Below are 18857 nucleotides of genomic sequence, written 5' to 3'. Positions count from 1 at the left end.
TGAGCCATCTTGTCAGCCCAAATGTCACAATTTTTTAGACTTGTTCCATTTTTATGTGTATGAGTGTTTTGCCTGTGTGTGCTACACACACATACACACACACACACACGCACATACACACCTCATATATGTGCCAGGTGTCTACAGAGGTCAGAAAAGAGTATCAGATTCCATGGAACCGAAGTTACAGATGTTTGTGAGCCACCAGTGGGTGCTAGAAACTGAGCTTGGCAGTTAAGGTCTTTGCTGGTCCAGACAGATCAAGACCTTCACAGACTTAGGGAAGCCACTTCTCCACCCAGCACCCGACCCTCTTGTCATCATTAGTTCCCTCAGACTACTGTGCTGCCATGACTTGGGTCCCCGTCTGGTTCATCTCTGAGGGCTGTGACTGTGATACGGATGATGTAGAGGAAGGAGTTGTCCCATGAGCACTGTCACTTGGGAGAGGATGCATTTATCTCAGCAGGGTTGCTATGGCGCGCTCTTGGCTGATTTTTTATTTTAATTTTGTTTTTATTTTTGTGTTTGGTATATATGTACATATGCATTCATGTACGGGTGTGTGTGTGAACTTGAGTGGCAGAGGTCATTGAGTGTCTTCCTCTGTAACTGTTTGTTTTTCCAGACAGGCTTTCTCTGTGTAGCCCTGGCTGTCCTGGAACTCGCTATATAGACCAGACTGGCCTTGGACTCACAGAGATCTGCCACCTCTGCCTCTCTAGTGCTGGAATTAAAGGCCTGAGCTATCCCCCAATTAACTCTCTTATATTTTTAGATAAGACTCTCACTGAACCTTGAGTTCATTGACTCAGCTATACTGGCTGGTTAGTGAGTTCCTGTGATCCCCCTGTCTCTGCTTCCCTGTCACTGAGATTAGGACAGGATCTTTTTCTAATTTTTTTTTAAATGTGGGTGCCAGGAACTAATGTCCTCATGTTTGTGTGGCAAACAACTGACTAGTGACTGAACCATCTCTCCAGCCCCCAACACTATTGACTTAAATGAAAGAAATAATTTCCCTGGAGACTGAATCCAAGATCAGGATGTTGAGCTGGGTCGTGGTGCCCTACCCCGTGTCCTCATCAGGCAGGCCTTTTGCTGTTCGTCTTACCACACCTCTATAAACTGATTGTGTCCTCCTAAATTCACCGCTGAGATCCCTTCCTCTGCCCCACTCTTCTGTGCTTTAATCAGGAGGCAGAGGCAGGTGGATCTCTGAGTTCAAGGCCAGTGTGGTCTACAGAGCAAGTTCCAGGACAGACAACCAGGAATACACAGAGAAACCCTATCTCAAAAATCCCTCCCCACTCCAAAAGCTCGGGGTGTTGGCGGGTTCGTCTCAGGCCTCTCTCTGCTCTGCACACAGCCATGCCTTGCTGTTTCCACGGGGGGGGTCTCTGTAGTCCGTGCCCCCAAGGCCTCTCTCACAATAGCATCATCATATAGGAGTAGGGCATTTGCATAAGACCTCAGCCAGCCTTAGTTATCCCTTCCCTGGCCTTGATTTTAAGCACAGAAGAGTGGGGCAGAGGAAGGGATCTCAGCGGTGAATTTAGGAGGACACAATCAGTTTATAGAGGTGTGGTAAGATCAACAGCAAAAGGCCTGATGAGGGCTCTGGGTAGGGCAGCAGGCACTTGGCCAACAAGGGTCTTGATTTCTGGGCCTGGGGTTAGATTCCAGCCACTGGAGAAAACGGTGAGGACGAGCAGAACTAAATCCTACCTGGAGAGGGTGGAAGGACAGGGAAGGAATACTGGCTGGGGTTGTGACATGGGAAATAAATGTAGAGTATAGAATGTTCTCGGGGGCCAGTAGCTCTGGGGTCATTCTCTAGCATAAGTAAGGAAGACGGCCATTGAAGACACTGCCTCATTCATTGCCTCTTACAGGCAAGGAAATGCCCAGACATTTAGAAACACAAATATCAGCCCTTCTTTACCTCTAAATCATGAAATTACCTCTTCAGTTGGGGAGTGGTGGCCTGAGAGTTGAAATAGCTTCTGTGAGGTTGCTGGGTGAGTAGTAGTGAGCTCGTGAGCCGCTTTCTCAAAGGGAGTCCCAGGGAGTTGGGGGAGGCCTGCCCATAGCTTGACCTACATGGTCGCTGAAGAAGACATGCTTCACAAGCTAGCGAGCTTAGCCCCGCCGTGAAGAACAAGTAGAATGACTACTACAGTCCGATGTATGTGCAAAATAAATACCACGAGCCCATGCTGATGGAAACAGACAGTGGGGGAAAGGGACAGGCCTTCCTCGGAGGAGATTCAGACAAACAGATGCCGAGCGCTCCAGGAGGTGAGGTTCCGGGTGGCAGTGTGGCTTTAGAGACTTGCCTCTAAGTCAGAGAGGAAAACAGTCACCCAGGAGGAACACTTTTCAGGCAGGGAGGCTCCTACCCCCAGGGATGTTGCATGCTACTGGTGCCCCTGATGAGCTATGACCAAAGGGAACTTCGTCATGGTGGCATTCCGGCTCCCAGTAATCCTAACCTAGAGAGGAACCAATCCTCACACAAATCCAAACCGAGGAGCCGTCTGCAAAGAGCCCAGCTCATGCTGCTCAAGCCTGTGAAGGCCGTGAGAACGAGCAAAGACAGAAACTGCCCAGAGCGAAGGAGGCTGCAGAGACACCAGGACTGCGTGCAGGATGTGGTCCACACCCTGGATTAGGGAAGAAACATGAACAGCAAAGCGACGACTTCAGTTCATAGTGATGTACCAGCGGTGGGCTTTTCATCTTGACAAATGCCCCATGTGTAGAATGAGGACCAGGAGGTGCTCGTGGGTGAAGGGGCTCGCCACCAAACCCAGTGTGACCTGGGATCCACATGGTGGACAGAGAGAACTGGCTACTGAAAGTTGCACTCTGACCTAAACACACACACACACACACACACACACACACACACACACTGTAATTTTGCTCCTATCTATCTATCTATCTATCTATCTATCTATCTATCTATCTATCTATCTATCTATCGTGTGCATTGCTGCTTTGCCTGCATGTATATCTGTTTGAGGGTGCCAGATCCCCTGGGACTGGAGTTATAGACAGTTGTGAACGGCCATGTGGGTGCAGGGAACTGAATCCATTCTGAAGACCAGACCAGCCTCGAACTCACAGAGATCCACCTGCCTCTGCCTCCCGAGTGTCACTACCACCCAGCTAAATTATTTATAGTGACTTATTTTACATACAGGGAGAAATAGTTCCTAGAGCTGGGGTTGACAGAATAAGGCCATCTCCCAAATGCAGCCCAGCCCTTGTTTCTGCAAATAAAGTTGTTGGGCGCAGATACCGTATACACCCATTCACGCGCTCTCTATGGCTGCCTTGTGCCTCACAGCAGGGGACAGTAGGCATGACAGGGTGTAAAGATTTACTACTTGTCTCTTAACAAAGGTTTGCAGAGCCCTTCTCTAGCGTGGTCACTAGGTCCATGGTCAGACGTTGTCTCCTCCAGAATCCTTGACCTGTCAGAAGCTGTTTTTTGTTTTGTTTTATTTTGTTTCGAGACAGAGCCTCTCTACATATCTTTGGTTGTCGTAGAACAACTATGTAGACCAAGCTGGACTCTAAGTCATAGACATCCTTAAGCCTCTGACTCCTGAGTGCTGGGATTAAAGATGTGTGCCACCATACCTGTAATCCTTGGCTGAACATGGAGTGGTCCTTCTCTGGATCCCCAGGGACTATACCGTGACTTTCCTGTGGGGCCTCACTATATTCTCTATAGATCATTTTTTTCTTACCCCACCAGGCCATACAACCTTCTTACCTGGCTCGGTGTGCTGACGGCTATTTACTAGGTCGGCATGTTGTCTAGGTGGAACCATTCACCGCACACTGTATGAGAAGGCTAGAGCGACCCTGGGGCAAGCCAGTAATGTATCCTCTTAACTGTTGAAAGGGATGTCAACCATTTCTGATCGTCCTTTCCAATAGAGAAGGGAAAACACAGCTCATGGCTGTATACCTGGTACCTGAGAATGTGCCGATGTGCAAATTTGGCCCAGATGCAGCTGCAGACGGAACCACTTCTCAGTGGGTTTGGCTGTTGTCATCTGGTTTGGGCAGGGGCTAGAGCTGTGGATTAAGTAGCTCTGTAGTGACCTCCAGCCCTTGGGCCTCTAAGGATGGCGTCCACCATTGTCATCCTAACCAAAGGCAAGGCTGAGCATCTTCTAAAGCTTTTGTTACCTGGGTCATGTGAGAGGGTTCAGCAGGTAGAGGTGCTCGCTGCCAGGCCTAACAAGCCGAGTTCAGTCTCCAGAGTAGATAGGAGACAACCAACTCCCATAGGTTGTCCCCCGACTTCCACACGTGTGTCACGGCATGCGCACACCCACCCGATAAATAAATATAAGAAATATTTTTGTTGGCTATTTTATTGCCTTTTCTTTGCATTCCCATACACCACAGCCATTTGCCCTTGAAAGAAGTGGTCTGTTTAGGGCCACTGAGATGGCTCAGAGTACAGTAAGGACAGTTGTCACCAAGCTCGATGACCTGTTTCATCACTGGTATCTATACAGTAGGAGAGAACCGACTCTTTCAGGTTATCCTCTGGCCTCCACACACAGACCACAGCATGCACACCTACACCCCACCTGCACCTGCCTATACCCCACCTGCATATACCTACACCCACCTGCACCCACCTACACCTCACCTACATCCCACCTGCACCCACCTATACCCCACCTGCAGCTACCTACATCCAACTACACCTCACCTACATCCACCTATACCCCACCTGCACCCACGTAATCCAACTACACCCCACCTACATCCACCTACACCCCACCTGCACCCACATACATCCAACTACACCCCACCTACATCTACCTACACCCCACCTGCCTATACCCCACCTGCATACACCTACACCTACCTGCACCCACCTGCACCCACCTACATCTACCTACACCTCATCTACACCCCACCTGCACCTGCCTATACCCCAACTGCATCCATCTACATCCAAATATACCCCACCTACACCTCACCTACATCTACCTATACCCCACCTACACCCACCTGCATGTCACCTACACCCCACTTACACCCCAAATCAGTGTGATTTAAACATCTTTTAAAAGAAGGTCTGCTTATCGTCTATCTTCTCCATCAGAGCCCGAGCTCGAGACTAGAGACTGTCATATTTATCCCATGACCTCTGCATCTGGCGTATACGACCTCAGCAGCCATGCATCAAATGGTTGATGCATCAAATTTTTGACAAGATGGGAAAACAGCATTGCTTGGACATCACGGTCTTCTTGGATCTGGAGACCAACCTATCCAGCCTGCGGATAAGTCCAACCCTGACAGCAACTACATCGTCTGGGGGAATTTATAAGGAAACACCATGTCATCCAATCAAACTAGCTCTCCTCTGAAACCAAGGCTGTGGCCCCCGCCCCAGTGGAGGCTCCTCAGCCTTGTTCTCCTGGATGGACTGATGTTTTCTGATGGCAATAACGAGCAGAAACAGACTGAGCCCTCGTCCCACGTGACTGCAGTAAATGCATCAGAAACACATTGCCCATCTCAGAGTGAAGCTTGGAGGCCCGAGGCAGCCGCAGAAGAAAACCGAGGTTGACAGCTCCCAGTTAAAGAGCCTGATATTCTATAAATGAAAAAAGGCCAGCTGCCTGTCCCGTCACCACTGAACTCGGTAAATGAGTTATCCGGGCCTTCTGTTATTTTTCAGACTGGGAACTCCTAATGATATCTGTTTGGGCAACTCTAAACTTCATTTGTCAAAAGAAAAAATCTCCAATTTACTGAATCTGAAGTTTTTTTCCTCTCTAGGTCTTAAATTGTTGAGTGCTTTACAAAGCTTGTTTCTCTTTATTTATTTCTATAAGAGCCATTTTATCTTAACTCCTTAAAACTCTCTCAAGGCCCCCACACCTGAGGACACAGAGGTGTTTTTGCCTAGTTTTCCATGAACCCGATGGGGCCCGTGCCTTCGTCTCTTCCCGCTGCCTGATGGGCTTTTGCACTCTGCCAAGACTCCTTCCAGCCTTGCTGCAGAGATGAACTCTTCCAGGACAACTTCCTCCTCTGAGTAGCTAATCACTCCCTTTCCCACCTCCTCAACATTGCAAACAAATGTCGACAGTAAACACCTGGGATGCCACATTCTAACTATTGACTTAGGTGTCCTCACTGGACTAAGAGCCCCTCAAGTGGAAATTACATTTCATTCAAAGCTGTATCCCCGGTGCCACTCTAGTCCTTGGCTTACAGAGGACACACATTTGTTTGTTGACGGTATGAATGAAAATAAGGAGACTTGGTCCCTACCCAAAGGACCAGGACTTGAAACTTTGATTTAACCACTGGGAAAGGATCAATACGCCTCTGGAGCGGATCCTAAAAGGTATGGCTCCTCCAGCGACTGAACACGTGTATTTAGACAGAGAGCACCTGGCTCACAGGTAACTCAGAGGGCTAGGAACTCCCTGTCCATCCCAGGAACAACCCTTTCATTTTTTAACCATCTGGAGGCCCCACAAGTGCCTCTCAGCAGGCGGGGGGGGGGGGGGGGGGGGGGTGAGCCACCAGGCCCGAGCTGGCTGCAGCCTCCTCCCTTCCATAGGCTCATCGTAGCAGCTCCATTAGCGTCCATGAAAATTCTGCTCATGCCTCAAGAAGAGAACAGCCACCAACAGCACAGCTGCTTCCCCAACCTCTGAGGTACATCTCTAAAACCATCTTACTCTCCGGCTATCACCGCTGAAGCCTTTCAGGCAGAAGGCAGTATGTTCTCAACTCACTCTGGCTCCCAAGTTAGAACTCTTGGTTGTTTATAAATAAGGCCTCCAGCTTCTCCTTCCCCACTTCTCCATTGAGCCAGTCACCGCCACGACAGATTCAAATGCTTTAGCATGGCCCTTGCCTCTTTCTACCTAGCATCTCGTCTCCAGGTTAGTTAGATACCTGCCACTCACCAGTCGCTTTTACAACTGGGGCCTTCCATACTTGGCTTTCTCTGCAGGGTACGCACCTCAATTCCCCAGTGAATGACTCTGTCCCTTAGAGTCCCGTGCAGGTATCCCTTCCTCCAGGAAGTATTCCCTGATTTGATCAGACGCTGCCCCTGTACGGCCACAGCCAGTCATTCAACTATACAACCGACAGCTATGGGCGCCTGGCTTGCAGCAGGCTCTGTTCCGGGTGTTGGAGACTCAGCAGGCTAAAGTATTACAAAATGTTTGAAGGAAAGAGGAATTGTACTTACGGGCACCAGTGAAGGCATTTCCTAAAGGGATGTGGAGACTTGAGTCCATTAGGGTAGGAACACTGATGGTTAGAACTGTAAGTGCAAAGGCCCTGGGACAGAGACAGACTTGGGATATGTGTGTAGAAAGTGGGACTGAGGCCATGGGAATGGGGACACGGTAAGCGCTTGTTTGTTGTTCAGGCCAATGGAGCCCGAGAAAGGGAATGTGGGGAAGGAGGTCAAAGAGTCATCCAGGAGCAAGGCCCTGTAACACACGGAAGAGGGTTAGAATTTTACAGCAAACAAAATGGAAGCCTCTGGGTTTCAGCACAGGAGGGAGATGCTTTGCTTTACACCTTTATCCCATCCCAGCTCCCGGGGATAACAGACTGCAGGGGACCAGAAAGGGCAGACGTATGACCTTACATCTAGCCCACAAATATTGACTGGCCAGACTGTGGACGAGTCTTATTCCAGACACTGAAGCCACCCGGTAAAACAGGATTTCTAGCAGCAAGGAAGACTCAGTGCAGGGGGAGACAGAATCATAAGCTCAACCACAGAACCCATGCCTAGTCTAGAACAGAACATGGGATAGGGGCCAGGCATGGAGCCAGGCAGAGGAGCATTCCAGAAGGGCAAAGAGCCTGTGAGGACCTCAGCTGCTTCAAGAAACCTGGCAGGGAGAAGACCAGCAGTCTCCAGCCCGATGTGGGAGGATGGAGCAGAGGAGCTCAAGAGAGGACCAAAGCCAGCCCTGCCAGCAGCACCGAGATGCTTGGGGTTTACCCTGCAGGTGACAGAGATCCTGATGGGCTTTGCTGGGGGGCGGATGCTGGGGTTCCCAACTTTGATATATGAGTTTATTTACTGTAGAGAGGCAAATCTTGAGAGGGCAAGACAGGAGGCTATTTAGTCATCTGGGCAAAAAGAGGAGAAAATCCCGAGGAACTAGTTACGGAGACAGAGGAGTCTAAATATATTCATCAGCAAAACCGTCAGGACTGCAGGAGGGAACTGTGCGGCAGGCTGGTCCCCAGGTTTGTAGCTGGGGTGAGTGGCTTGCCACAATGCCAACTGAGAGAAGGCATGTTATACCATACATGTTCCTGGGGGCACTGAGGAGGTATCTGAAACCTGGGGAACAGTTCATGGAGAGCCTGGTCTACACAGCAAGTGGCTGAAGATACGATCTGGGAATGCCACCAGCAGAGCGGTGATGCTTGAAACTGACAATCAAGACACGCAGGCCATCAGGTGTGGCTTCTGGCTCAGAACAGTCATCCCTACCTGTGACCCCGAGGAAGTCGGTGCACCTCTCCGAGATTTGCTTTCCTCACCTTTGGTTGGGGATTTTCTTTTTGGAAAATGTTGCCGGAGCTCTGGGCACATGGTAGGTGCTCGGCTATTAACTAGAATCAGTAGTCACCGGTGATGGGGAAACGGAACAAGACGTTTCCGCTGTGTGAGTGAGCCCAGGTCTCACCTGTAGCCAGTGCTGGGCATCTACTAGTAGTGGCTTAGTGCTTAGGAAACGGGTATCACATGTGACTAAGTCTGGACCACTAAGAAAACAAGAGAAATCATAGGACTGAAGAACTACAAGACCCCATCAATCCTCTTGGACCGAGCAACACTTGCGAGGCAGATGCCATCGGCCCCTGCCTTCCGCCCACCCCCCTTTCCTCTGAGCATTCATGGCTCCCTTCCTCCACCCCTTTCCTTCATCCTGAAAATGTGCTTCCACACACTTTAGTGTACAGCCTCCCTGGGGTCCTGCTACCTCCCTCAGAGTCTGCGTATGTGTATGTGTGTGTATATACATGTTTGTGTGTGTTTGGAGACAGGGTCTCACTATGTAGCCCTCGCTGCTCTGGAACTTACTCAGTAGACTGGCCTGAGCTCACAGAAACACACCCGCCTCTGCTACCTAAGTGCTGGGATAAAGGCGTGCGCCCGCCACACCCAGCCTGTGCCATTACTTACTACCCTCTCCCACCCAGAATGACCTTTGCTTTGCCCACCCTCTCTTCTTCTTCTTCTTCTTCTTTTTTTTTTTTTTTTTTTTTTTTTTTTTTTTTTTTTTTTTTTTTTTTGTTTCAAGCGCCTCTTTCACCCTCTTCCAGTTTTTATTTTGTTTTTGAGACAATCTTGCTATGTAGCTGTGGCTGGCTTGGTACTCTCTACATAGCCTAAACTGGCCTCAAACTCATGGCGATCCCCCTGCCTCGGGCTCCTGAATGCTGGGATTACAAGCAGAGCCACCACACTCAGCCCTGAAGTGCTCTGCAATAAGGAACTACACTTGTTTTTAGTGTATCCGTTTATTATCACCTTTTAAAGAGCGAGGACACTTTCCGTGACCACCCAAGCAGGCTTGTAGAGACATATTTCATTGAAAATCTTCACGTGCGCACCTTTCCCTACGGCAGTAAGTCACTGCGAGAGGAATTTCATTATGCATTTTCTGCAGAGCCTGTATTCAAATGAACCCTGAGGTGCGGGAAGCTTCAGGCCAGCGTCTCATTAGAAGCCGCAGCATGGGGGCTCAGGAGCCCATCCCCGAAGGTCTTCCAGGGAGAGCTGAAAGGCTCAGATAAGTGCGCGCTGGCAAGCAGGGCTGGTCTCAGGCTCCAGTGGGCTCACCCCTGGGGTTGAGCAAAGAGAAGAGACAGGGGAGTTCTGAGAGGCACCGGAGCTGTCTAAACTCAGGGGGATGGAACTGAGTGAGCGGCAGCCGTAATTGAGTTTCAGTTACCTGCAGGGTGGCGAAATAAAGTGGTAACTTCATCTGCCTGCCATGGGGGGAGTTTAGAGGTGTCCTTGGCAAGCTCACAGTGAAACCTGTCACCCTTCCATTGTGTTGGGTGACGGCAACTGGATGGCGCGTCCTAGTGACAGCCGCGTGCATCCAGTCAGGCAGGCTGAAAGACAGCTAATGAAGCCGCTCCCACGGGCCTGTCTCCCAGGGCTCCCCGCATTCTGTCTGAAGGAATGGCACCATGGGAATATCCAGCACAGCCGACACCCGCATCACCCAAACTCAAAGAGTCTTTGAGTGGCGGCGCGAGGCCCAGCGCTGGGCCCATCGTCGGGTCACTTTTTGTGGGTCTGTACAAACGTGCCGACCGGCAGCGCCCCGCTCTTCACCTGCTCCCGGATCTCAGCTCGGTGCTTTAATGTGAAGACCAGAGCGCGCACCGTCCTCCGGTACGGCCCGTTAATGAGCCGGGAGCAGAGATGAAAGGTTTCCCGCTCAATATTTTCAACCAGTAGGTGATCCATCTGAAAAACAGCAAAATTATCAAATTAGGGCCTTGCGTTGCATAAGGATTAGAAGCAAGGGAGGCTGGCCGAGCTCTGCTCTGGGGCCTCCATTAATCAACTGAAATTCAAGGACATCTACTTCCTGTCACAAGAGAAACAGGAAGAGCAAATTAATTCCACCCTGGCAATTAAGGAACAAGGCCATGTGCTTTGTGACAGGGACCTCATTCACAACCCCTGCCGGGTGGTAATATTTGCCATTATAACAGGAAACCGGCCTGAACTAAGCAACCGGCACCAGGCCCCGTGCTTTACCAACCAGGAAGCCGGGTCCAAGGATAATAAATCAGAGAAACGGTGCACACTTCCTTATTTCAAAAGTGCCTTCTGCCTTTGTGTAACAGTCTGGAAATGCTGGTCTGGACCCTGAGATGCGCACAATGTAGTTTATAAGTCACAGTCACATTTACTATTCATAACTGACGATCACATTTTATATCCAAGGAGGAGGTTCCTAGGTAAAGGGGTCAAGGTCTCACAAACAAAGGGGTAGGGCTGGACTCAGACCTAATCCCAGAGTTCCTGTGCCTTCCCTTCAGGTCAGAGATACTCCCAGGCAGCTGAGTCTGGAAGCCGGACAGTGCCAGGGTGATCTGCCTCAGGCCCAGGCCAGCCTGAGGTCCCATAGTCAAAGCAGGACGGGACCTGTGTCCACGCGTGGATCCAGGACAGGCTGCGCGACTGTTTTTCCCTAGGAATCGCACTGTGCTGGCTGGTTTATGTGAACTTGACACAAGCTAGTCGCCTGAGAAGAGGGACCCTCTACCGAGAAAAATGTCTCCATAAGATCAGGCTGCAGGCAGACCTGTAGGGCGTTTGCTTTCTTCTTTTTCTTTTCCAAAGCAGGGTTTCTCTGTGAAGCCCTAGGTGGCCTCAAACTCAGAAACCCACCTGTTTCTGCCTCTTGAGTGCTGGGATTAAAGGCGTGTGCACCTGGCTGCAGGGCATTTTTTCATTTTGTGATTAATATGGGAGAGCCCAGTCCACTGTGGGTGGTGCCATCCTGGGCTGGTGGTCCTGGGTTCTATAAGCAGGCAGGCTGAGCGAGCCATGAGGAGCAAGCCAGGAAGCAGCTTCTCTCTCTAGTCTCTGCAACAGCTCCAGCCTCCAGGTTTCTGCCCTGCTTGAGTCCCTGCCTTGGCTTCCCTTGGTGGACTGGGATTCAGAATATGTAAGCCAAATAAACTCTTTCCTCACCGAGTTGCTTTTGGTCACAGTGTTTCCTCACAGCAACAGTAACCCTGACTAAGACACACTGCTATGCTGGCACGTCAAGCTTAAGCACCCCCAAACCCTGCCTCCCCCAATATGGAGAGAAAACCTTAGTACAAAAGACTGAGAGTTCTTCAGGTTACAACAATGTCCTCAGTGTCCCTTGGTTAATGTCATAATATATTACAGTTCCCTTAGGAACAAGTTCTTCAAAATAGGAATACTTTTTATTTATTTAATCTAGGTCTAGGGTTTTAATCTAGGTCTAGAAATTGAACTTGGGACCTTGCACACATGTCCTGCACCAAGCAACGGCCACAGCCTAGAACACGTTTCTATTTCTCACTTCTCTGTTCAGTCCTTCCCAGGTATCTGATGTAGGCCACTGCGCCTGGGTAGGTTAGGGTTTCTACCAGGCACTCAGTGTGGGCCACTGTGCCTGGATTGGCTAGGGTTTCCACTGCTGTGATAAACACCATGACCAAAGCAACTGGAGGGGAGGAAAGGATTTATTTGGGCTACACTTCCACATCACTGTTCCTCATGGAAGGAGTCAGGGACCTGGTGGCAGAAGCTGATGCAGAGACCACGGAGGAGTGTCATTTACTGGCCTGTTCAGCTTTCTTTTATTACCCAGGATCACAAGCCCAGGGCTGACACCACCTATGGCGGACTGGACTCTCCCATATCCATCAGTAATTAAGAAAATGGCCTACAGGCTTGTTCATAGTTTGATCTGGTGGGAACATTTTAGCCAGCACAGGTAGGTACCAAACTATGCAAAACTCAAAGATGAAGCAGGGCACAGGGTTCAGGTCTCTAGCCTCAGAACTCAGGAGGTGGAGGCAGGAAGGCTGCACTTCAAGGAGGTGGGGCTGGGAAGATTTCAAGTCTGAATTCAGCTCAGGTAGCGCGGAACCTACCTGTCTAAAAACAAAACCAATCAACCAAAACTCAATAAAAACATAAACAAATAAGGCCAGGCATGGCAGCACACACCTTTGATCCCAGTGCTTGGGAGGCAGAGGCAGGCAGATCTCTGTGAGTCTGAGGCTAGGCTGGTCTACATAACAAATTCTAAGCTAGCCAGGTTCACATAGTAGCATCCTGTCTCAAAAATAAAATACAGACAAGAATAAATAAATGAAAGCACACTATGGGACTGGAAAGATAGTTGAACAGTTAAGAACACCTGCTGCTCTTGCAGAACACCTGGGTATGGTTCCCAACACCCACATGGTACCCGGTTCCAGGGAATCCAATGGCCTCTTTTAGTCTCAGTAGGTACCTGAACACACATGGCACACATGGATGCACTCAGGCACACACATATACACACAAACAAACAAATCTTTAAAAAAAGAAAGAAAAAGCACACCAAAAATGTATAAAGGGTCATGTGACATTTGAAAGAATGGCCAACATAGGAGAGGCATGGAGGCCCAAATCAAAGAAAATGAAAACAGAAACTTCCTTAAGGACCCTGAGAAGGAGCAGATAAGAGGAGGAGGAGGAGGAGGAGGAGGAGGAGGAGGAGGAGGAGCTGAGAGCGGGCACCTGGGTGGGCTTGCCTATAGACGCTCAGGAAACTGTCACTGGCTTCGCGCCTCCTGGGCCAGGAATGGAGGGTGCGCACTGTGTGCCATAGTTCTTTGGAAGCCAACTTTCTCAGGGTTTCCTGGGAGGCACCAAACTTGTCCTGAGGAAGCCCTGGGAATGAACCACTTAGCCAGGCTGTAACGGCAGCCCCTTCCTGGCACTGCCAGAGAGGTTCTTATCCTGGGTGAGTTAGGTTACTCACCAAATGCCTAGATTTATTTAGCCTAATGTGCAAGGAGTCTTTTTTTTTTTTTCCTTAAAAAGGAGTGGTTATCAAAGGAAGAGGGTTTCTCTGTTTATAAAACAAGTCATTGCCATTCTACGGGAATGAAGTTAGAAATACTAGGAAAAATCCTACAAGAACTTTGACATTCATGTAGCTGGATACTCACAATACACACCATTCAGCAGTCACTAATTAGGCCTGACTCTTCCCCTCTGGAAAATCACAGCCTAGAAAGAGAGGGCTTGGTGGTGGTGGCATACGCCTCTGCCTCTTGGGAGGCAGAGGCAGGAGGATCCCTGAGTTCGAGGCAAGTTTGGTCTATAGAGTGAGACAGAGAAACCTTGTCTCAAAACACCGAAGAGAAAGAAAGAGAGAGAGAACGGCACAAGAGAGCAAGTGAGCGAGAGAGAGAGCAAGCATATAACACATGGGGCAATAATAGCCAGGCACGGTGGTCTATACCCTAACATTTAGGAGGCTGAGGCAGGAGTAGCTCAAGTTCAAGTCTAGCCTGAGTATCACGAAAAGTTCATGTCAAAATACAAGCATACAACAAAACAAATCCCAGACAAGGGACAGCATGACGGTGCTATGCCAGGGGTGTGAGGGAAGGCGGGGAGCAGCTGGTAGTTCTCATGCTTCTTGCTAAAGTCAGGCTGATCAGAGTAAAGAAATAAAGAAAAACATCCCTGCCATCTGTAAAGCGCCATCAGGCCGCCCTGCACAGTGTCACTGCATGAAATGACCTCAACCCGCTCGACGCCGACCCCAGGCCAGTGGGTTCTAACTTGGGGCTTCAGGTGAAAGATGGGTGCTCCTGGGAGAACGATGCAGAGTCTCTGGACTCTGAGAAAAAAGAGGTTTTGCTGTGAGGTGTATATGTTGAGTGGAACAGGAAGGAGAGCTCCCCCAAAGTGAGGCAGTCACTGTGTGTAGTCACCAGCTTTTGTCCTTGTCTCGTTCACAGTCTCTGTGCAGGCTGGGTTTTCATCCAGGAGGAGGGAACCTCAGCTGAGAGAACATCTTTATCAAACTGGCCGATAGGCAGGTGTGGGGGGGTATCTTCTTGGTTAATGATTGGTGTGGGAGGGCCGGGCCCCATTCTGCTATGGGGCGGTGCCTCTCCTGGGCAGGCAGTCCTGGGATGTTTAAGAAAGCAGGCAGAGCAAGCCAATAAGCAGGGTTCCTCCTAGGTCTCTGCTTCCGTTCCTGCCTCCGGATTCCTGCCTGCTTCCCTTGGGACTGCACATGGAATGTCTAAGTCAAATAAACCCTTTCCTTGGCAAGCCGATTTCCACCACGGTGTTTATCACAGCAACAGAGGGGCAACTAAGACAGTCTCTTTCCTGGAGACTCTGTCCCTCCCTGCACCATGACCGCTACCAACTCTCACTGCTCCACACGTCTCTCTCCAACCACAACCTGTGCTTCTTTGAACAACCTAATCACCGCCTGGGAAGCACATGGAACTTAGCACAAATAACCAAGGGGTAATATGGCCAGGATTGGTGCTCACCACCATAACCACCCCTCCTGTTTAACACCTGTGCTGCCTTCTTGGAATTCCTAAGTGCCTATTTCTCAGGGATAGAGACTGATCTGCTGCCCCTGTCTATTTGTGCCCATGGGTGGAGTGTGTATCATTCAATTAGTCAACATCTAGAGTTGTTCAGTTCTGGGTGAACCGACTGTGGCTGGGGAAAGATATAAAACAGCCTCACTGTGGCTGGGGAAAGATATAAAACAGCCAAGCAGTGCTCTCAGAGGAATGGGCTTGGTCAGAAAAGGCACCACAATCAGGTGTCGTGTCTGTAAACTTTAATTCACGGTCTTGTTCCTGAGTTCACCCTCAGTGCAAAACCTCCGCATGTACTGTAACTGTGTGTTTGTTTTTCCCCAGCAGACTGTGAGTACTCTAGGGCTGACCTCATACACAGGATTCTTTTCCCAATTTTCTGTGCCCGGCTCAGACGTAGGCACGCAGTAAATCCCAACAAATTCCTGCCGAGGGGCTCCTTTCCCCACACAGCTCCCTCCTCTCCTGCTCTTCCAATAGATCCATAGCAGCCAAAATGTGAATGAGAGTTCCGTGGCTTTTTGTTTGGTTTGTTTGGTTGGTTTTTTGAGACAGGGTTTCTCTGTGCAACAGGTGTAACAGCCCTGGTTATCCTGGAACTCACATTGTAGACCAGGCTGGCCTCGAACTCGTGCTTCCCGAGTGCTGGGACTAAAGGCGTGCACCACCACCGCCCAGCATAGAGCTCCACTTTGTGTTTTCTAGTTCATAAAATTCTACCTCTCTTACAGCAGTGCTCCTGCCATTTCTCCCACGAGACCTCGAATTCCCAGGTCATACTGGTGTGTGTGCAACCGCTCCCAAGGACCACGATCGCTGTCTGCCTTAGAGTTCTGTTAGTCAGTCACAAGCACTCTGCTGGGGGAGTGAGCTTTTTAGGTCAGGGAGGCAGCTCTTTGTGTTCTCCCTGGCACCTAGCAGATCCTATACTTGCTGAACTGAATATTCACTGGAGAAAAAGCATGTGAGGGCTTTCCGTAGTACAAATGGACTTGTACACAATTCTCCACACTTCTGTTTGACCACTGGAAACGTGTGAGGGGGAGCTAGTCAAAGTCGGGGGTACAGTCTGAATCCATGAATCCATTAAACAAAGAAGAAAAAAAAAATGCCAAAACCCTAACGGTCCTGTGTGAGAACATACCCCTGAGCCGGACCTCATTAGCGACATCTGACAACCAACTGGGCCACCAGCCAGGGTCCCAACTCTTAATGATACGGGCTCACTTTAGAATCAGGTTCATTTTTTTTAATGACATAATAGGGAAATGATCACAGGCCGTGAGGTAGGAAGGAGAGGTGGATAATGAGGAAGGGGAAAGGGAGAGAGTGACACTATGGGGGATGCTCACGAGGGAAGATCTAAGGGACAGAAGAACAAAGACCTGGAAGGGAGAAAGGAGAGGGAACGGGCTCGGGCTTCGACAACAGCCATTTGATTCATCTGCTCCATTATTCCAGGAACAAGGAAGCAATCCATGAACATGGAAAGCAGATTCTGCAGCGTGCTAAAGAGCGGCCCTGTAGTGGCGCGCATCTGTCACACGTGACTTTACTGTGAGAGCATACACGGAGACAGACACACGGCAGAGCTGGGGTCTGCAAGAACACATGCTAGCATAAATGGAGACAGTTTCAGTCATCGGCCGGGAACTCAGGTGTACTACTGCGTGACAAAGCACACTGACGGAGTCCTGGTGTCGGATGCGGATGCAACCAACACTAGTTACTTTAAACAAAGATTAGGATTAGGTGGGCCATGGATTTACTGCAATAAAGAAATGACAGGCATAAGGGTTTGCCTATGTAATTATGTAAAAGGGTTTGTATCAATGTACAGAAATGCCATCAAAGGCTGTTCACGCAAAGCAGACAGGTGTTTATCTTTCTTTTGGGGGCAAGGAAGACCGTAAGATACATATTTTAAATTTTTAAAATTTACTCTTTGGGAACAAAGCCATTCCGCTATACTGAATCTGATACTTTTTCCAATTACATTGGGAAGCACTAACGAATGTATCACTTTTTAAACTTCGCTTTGTAACACTTGAGTGCTTACCACTTGATGTGCCATTTAAAGGATAATTAATGGATAAACTAAAAGGATAATTATTATGGAGTTTAATATAGCAGGCAAACTGCTCATTAATCCTTACAAGCATGGCTTCGTTATTATCATTTACTTAAAAAGATACCACAGGGAACTGGTATTTACCACCACATTAACTACGTATTATAGACCACACTGTACGTTTCAGCGCTAATCCTGGTTTATTTCAAAAACAAGCTTTATTTAAAACAGCAAATCTGTTGGCTAATCGATACTCGGGAAAATTACCCACAACTTTCACACGCGTTCTCTTCATTATTCATACGGAAGCTTCCTTTAGGAAAAGCTGAGACATCTTGCAGCAGAGCGAGTCTGCACTACCAGACAGACATGAACAATAAAGATGTACAGAATGGGATAACCAAGATGACACTAACTGAGATTGAGCAAGGTTCAAGAGACAACACAAATGTAAATAATTATGCCAATTTTCTGGGGTGTTATTTAAATAATCAATAAAAATATCTTATGGGACATCTGGCAAATAATTTGCCCTTAATAAATCCTGGATAACCACAGCTTGTCTGACATTTTCTGGAAACTATGGTAATGTACCATAAAAGGAAACGAGCCAGAATGTTAACAATATTGAGTCAGGCAGCATGTTCAGAGGTGACTTTTTTCTTGATGTGGGAAGGTCATCTGTCTATCTGTTGCTTTCATTGGTTAATTAATAAAGAAACTGCTTGGCCTGATAGGTCAGAACATAGGTGAGTGGAGTAGACAGAACAGAATGCTGGGAAGAAGGGAAGTGAGGGCAGACACGATGGAGCCAGCCGCCAGGTCAGACATGCTGAATCTTTCCCGGTAAGCCACCACCTCGTGGTGCGACACAGATTATTAGAAATGGGTTAAGCAAGATATGAGAGTTAGCCAAGAAGAGGCTAGATATAATGGGCCAGGCAGTGTTTAAAAGAATACAATTTGTGTGTTGTTATTTTGGGTGTAAAGCTAGCTGTCTGGGACCGGGCGAGATGAAAAGCTGGCCTGCTCACCTCCTCACTACAAATGGTGTATAAGCTAGCCAGGCGGCTGGGAGCCAGGTGGCAGGAATATAGCCCGCTGCTCCTCCTACATTTTCTTCTATATCTTTTTCATTTACATCTTAAAAAAAATCCAAGTCTTGCTGGGCGGTGGTGACGTACACCTTTAATCCCAGAAGTTGGGAGGCAGAGGCAGGCAGATCTCTATGAGTTCAAGGCCAGCCTGGTCTACAAACTGATTTTTAGGACAGCCAGGACTATCACACAGAGAAACCCCATCTCAACCAAACAATAACAACAAAACTAAAACCAAGTCTTTCTTGTAAAGGTGTAAATAACACAGCGTAAGTCCATCTGCACTCTTTCATGGCTAAAAAATTGAGACAGAAAAGAAATGCAATACAGGTCTAGCTTAAGTCTGACTTCTCAATTCCTTCCGTTAATGGCTTCTTGGTCATGTGCCTGCATGGAGGGGCTGTGCATGATGTGTGGACACACATGGCAAGGCACGCATGATGCAGTCAGGGGACAACTTTACGGAGTCAGTTCTCTTTCCTTCCACACTTCAGGGATCCAGTTCT

General features: G+C 48.8%; 1 protein-coding gene across 2 annotated transcripts in view; it reads right to left on the bottom strand.

Moving 5' to 3' along the window:
* Window positions 1-9539: 9539 nt before the first annotated feature.
* Window positions 9540-18857, bottom strand: part of Tceanc2 (transcription elongation factor A N-terminal and central domain containing 2) — a 43760-nt gene continuing 34442 nt past the window's right edge. Inside the window, exon 5 of one of the 2 annotated variants that reach the window (XM_050136180.1) lies at window positions 9540-10528. In XM_050136180.1, coding sequence (XP_049992137.1) covers window positions 10340-10528 — 189 coding nt within the window. In that variant the 3' untranslated portion in view covers window positions 9540-10339. The remainder of the gene's footprint in view (window positions 10529-18857) is intronic. The other variant, XM_050136179.1, reaches the window with a different exon arrangement.

The sequence above is a fragment of the Alexandromys fortis genome, unplaced genomic scaffold (assembly GCF_014885135.2).
Source record: "Alexandromys fortis isolate MF-2015 unplaced genomic scaffold, M_Fortis_MF-2015_v1.1 scaffold_13, whole genome shotgun sequence".
NCBI classification, from domain to species: domain Eukaryota; kingdom Metazoa; phylum Chordata; class Mammalia; order Rodentia; family Cricetidae; genus Alexandromys; species Alexandromys fortis.
Note: the sequence above shows the minus strand (reverse complement) of the source record. Positions and strands in the feature narration are given on the sequence as shown.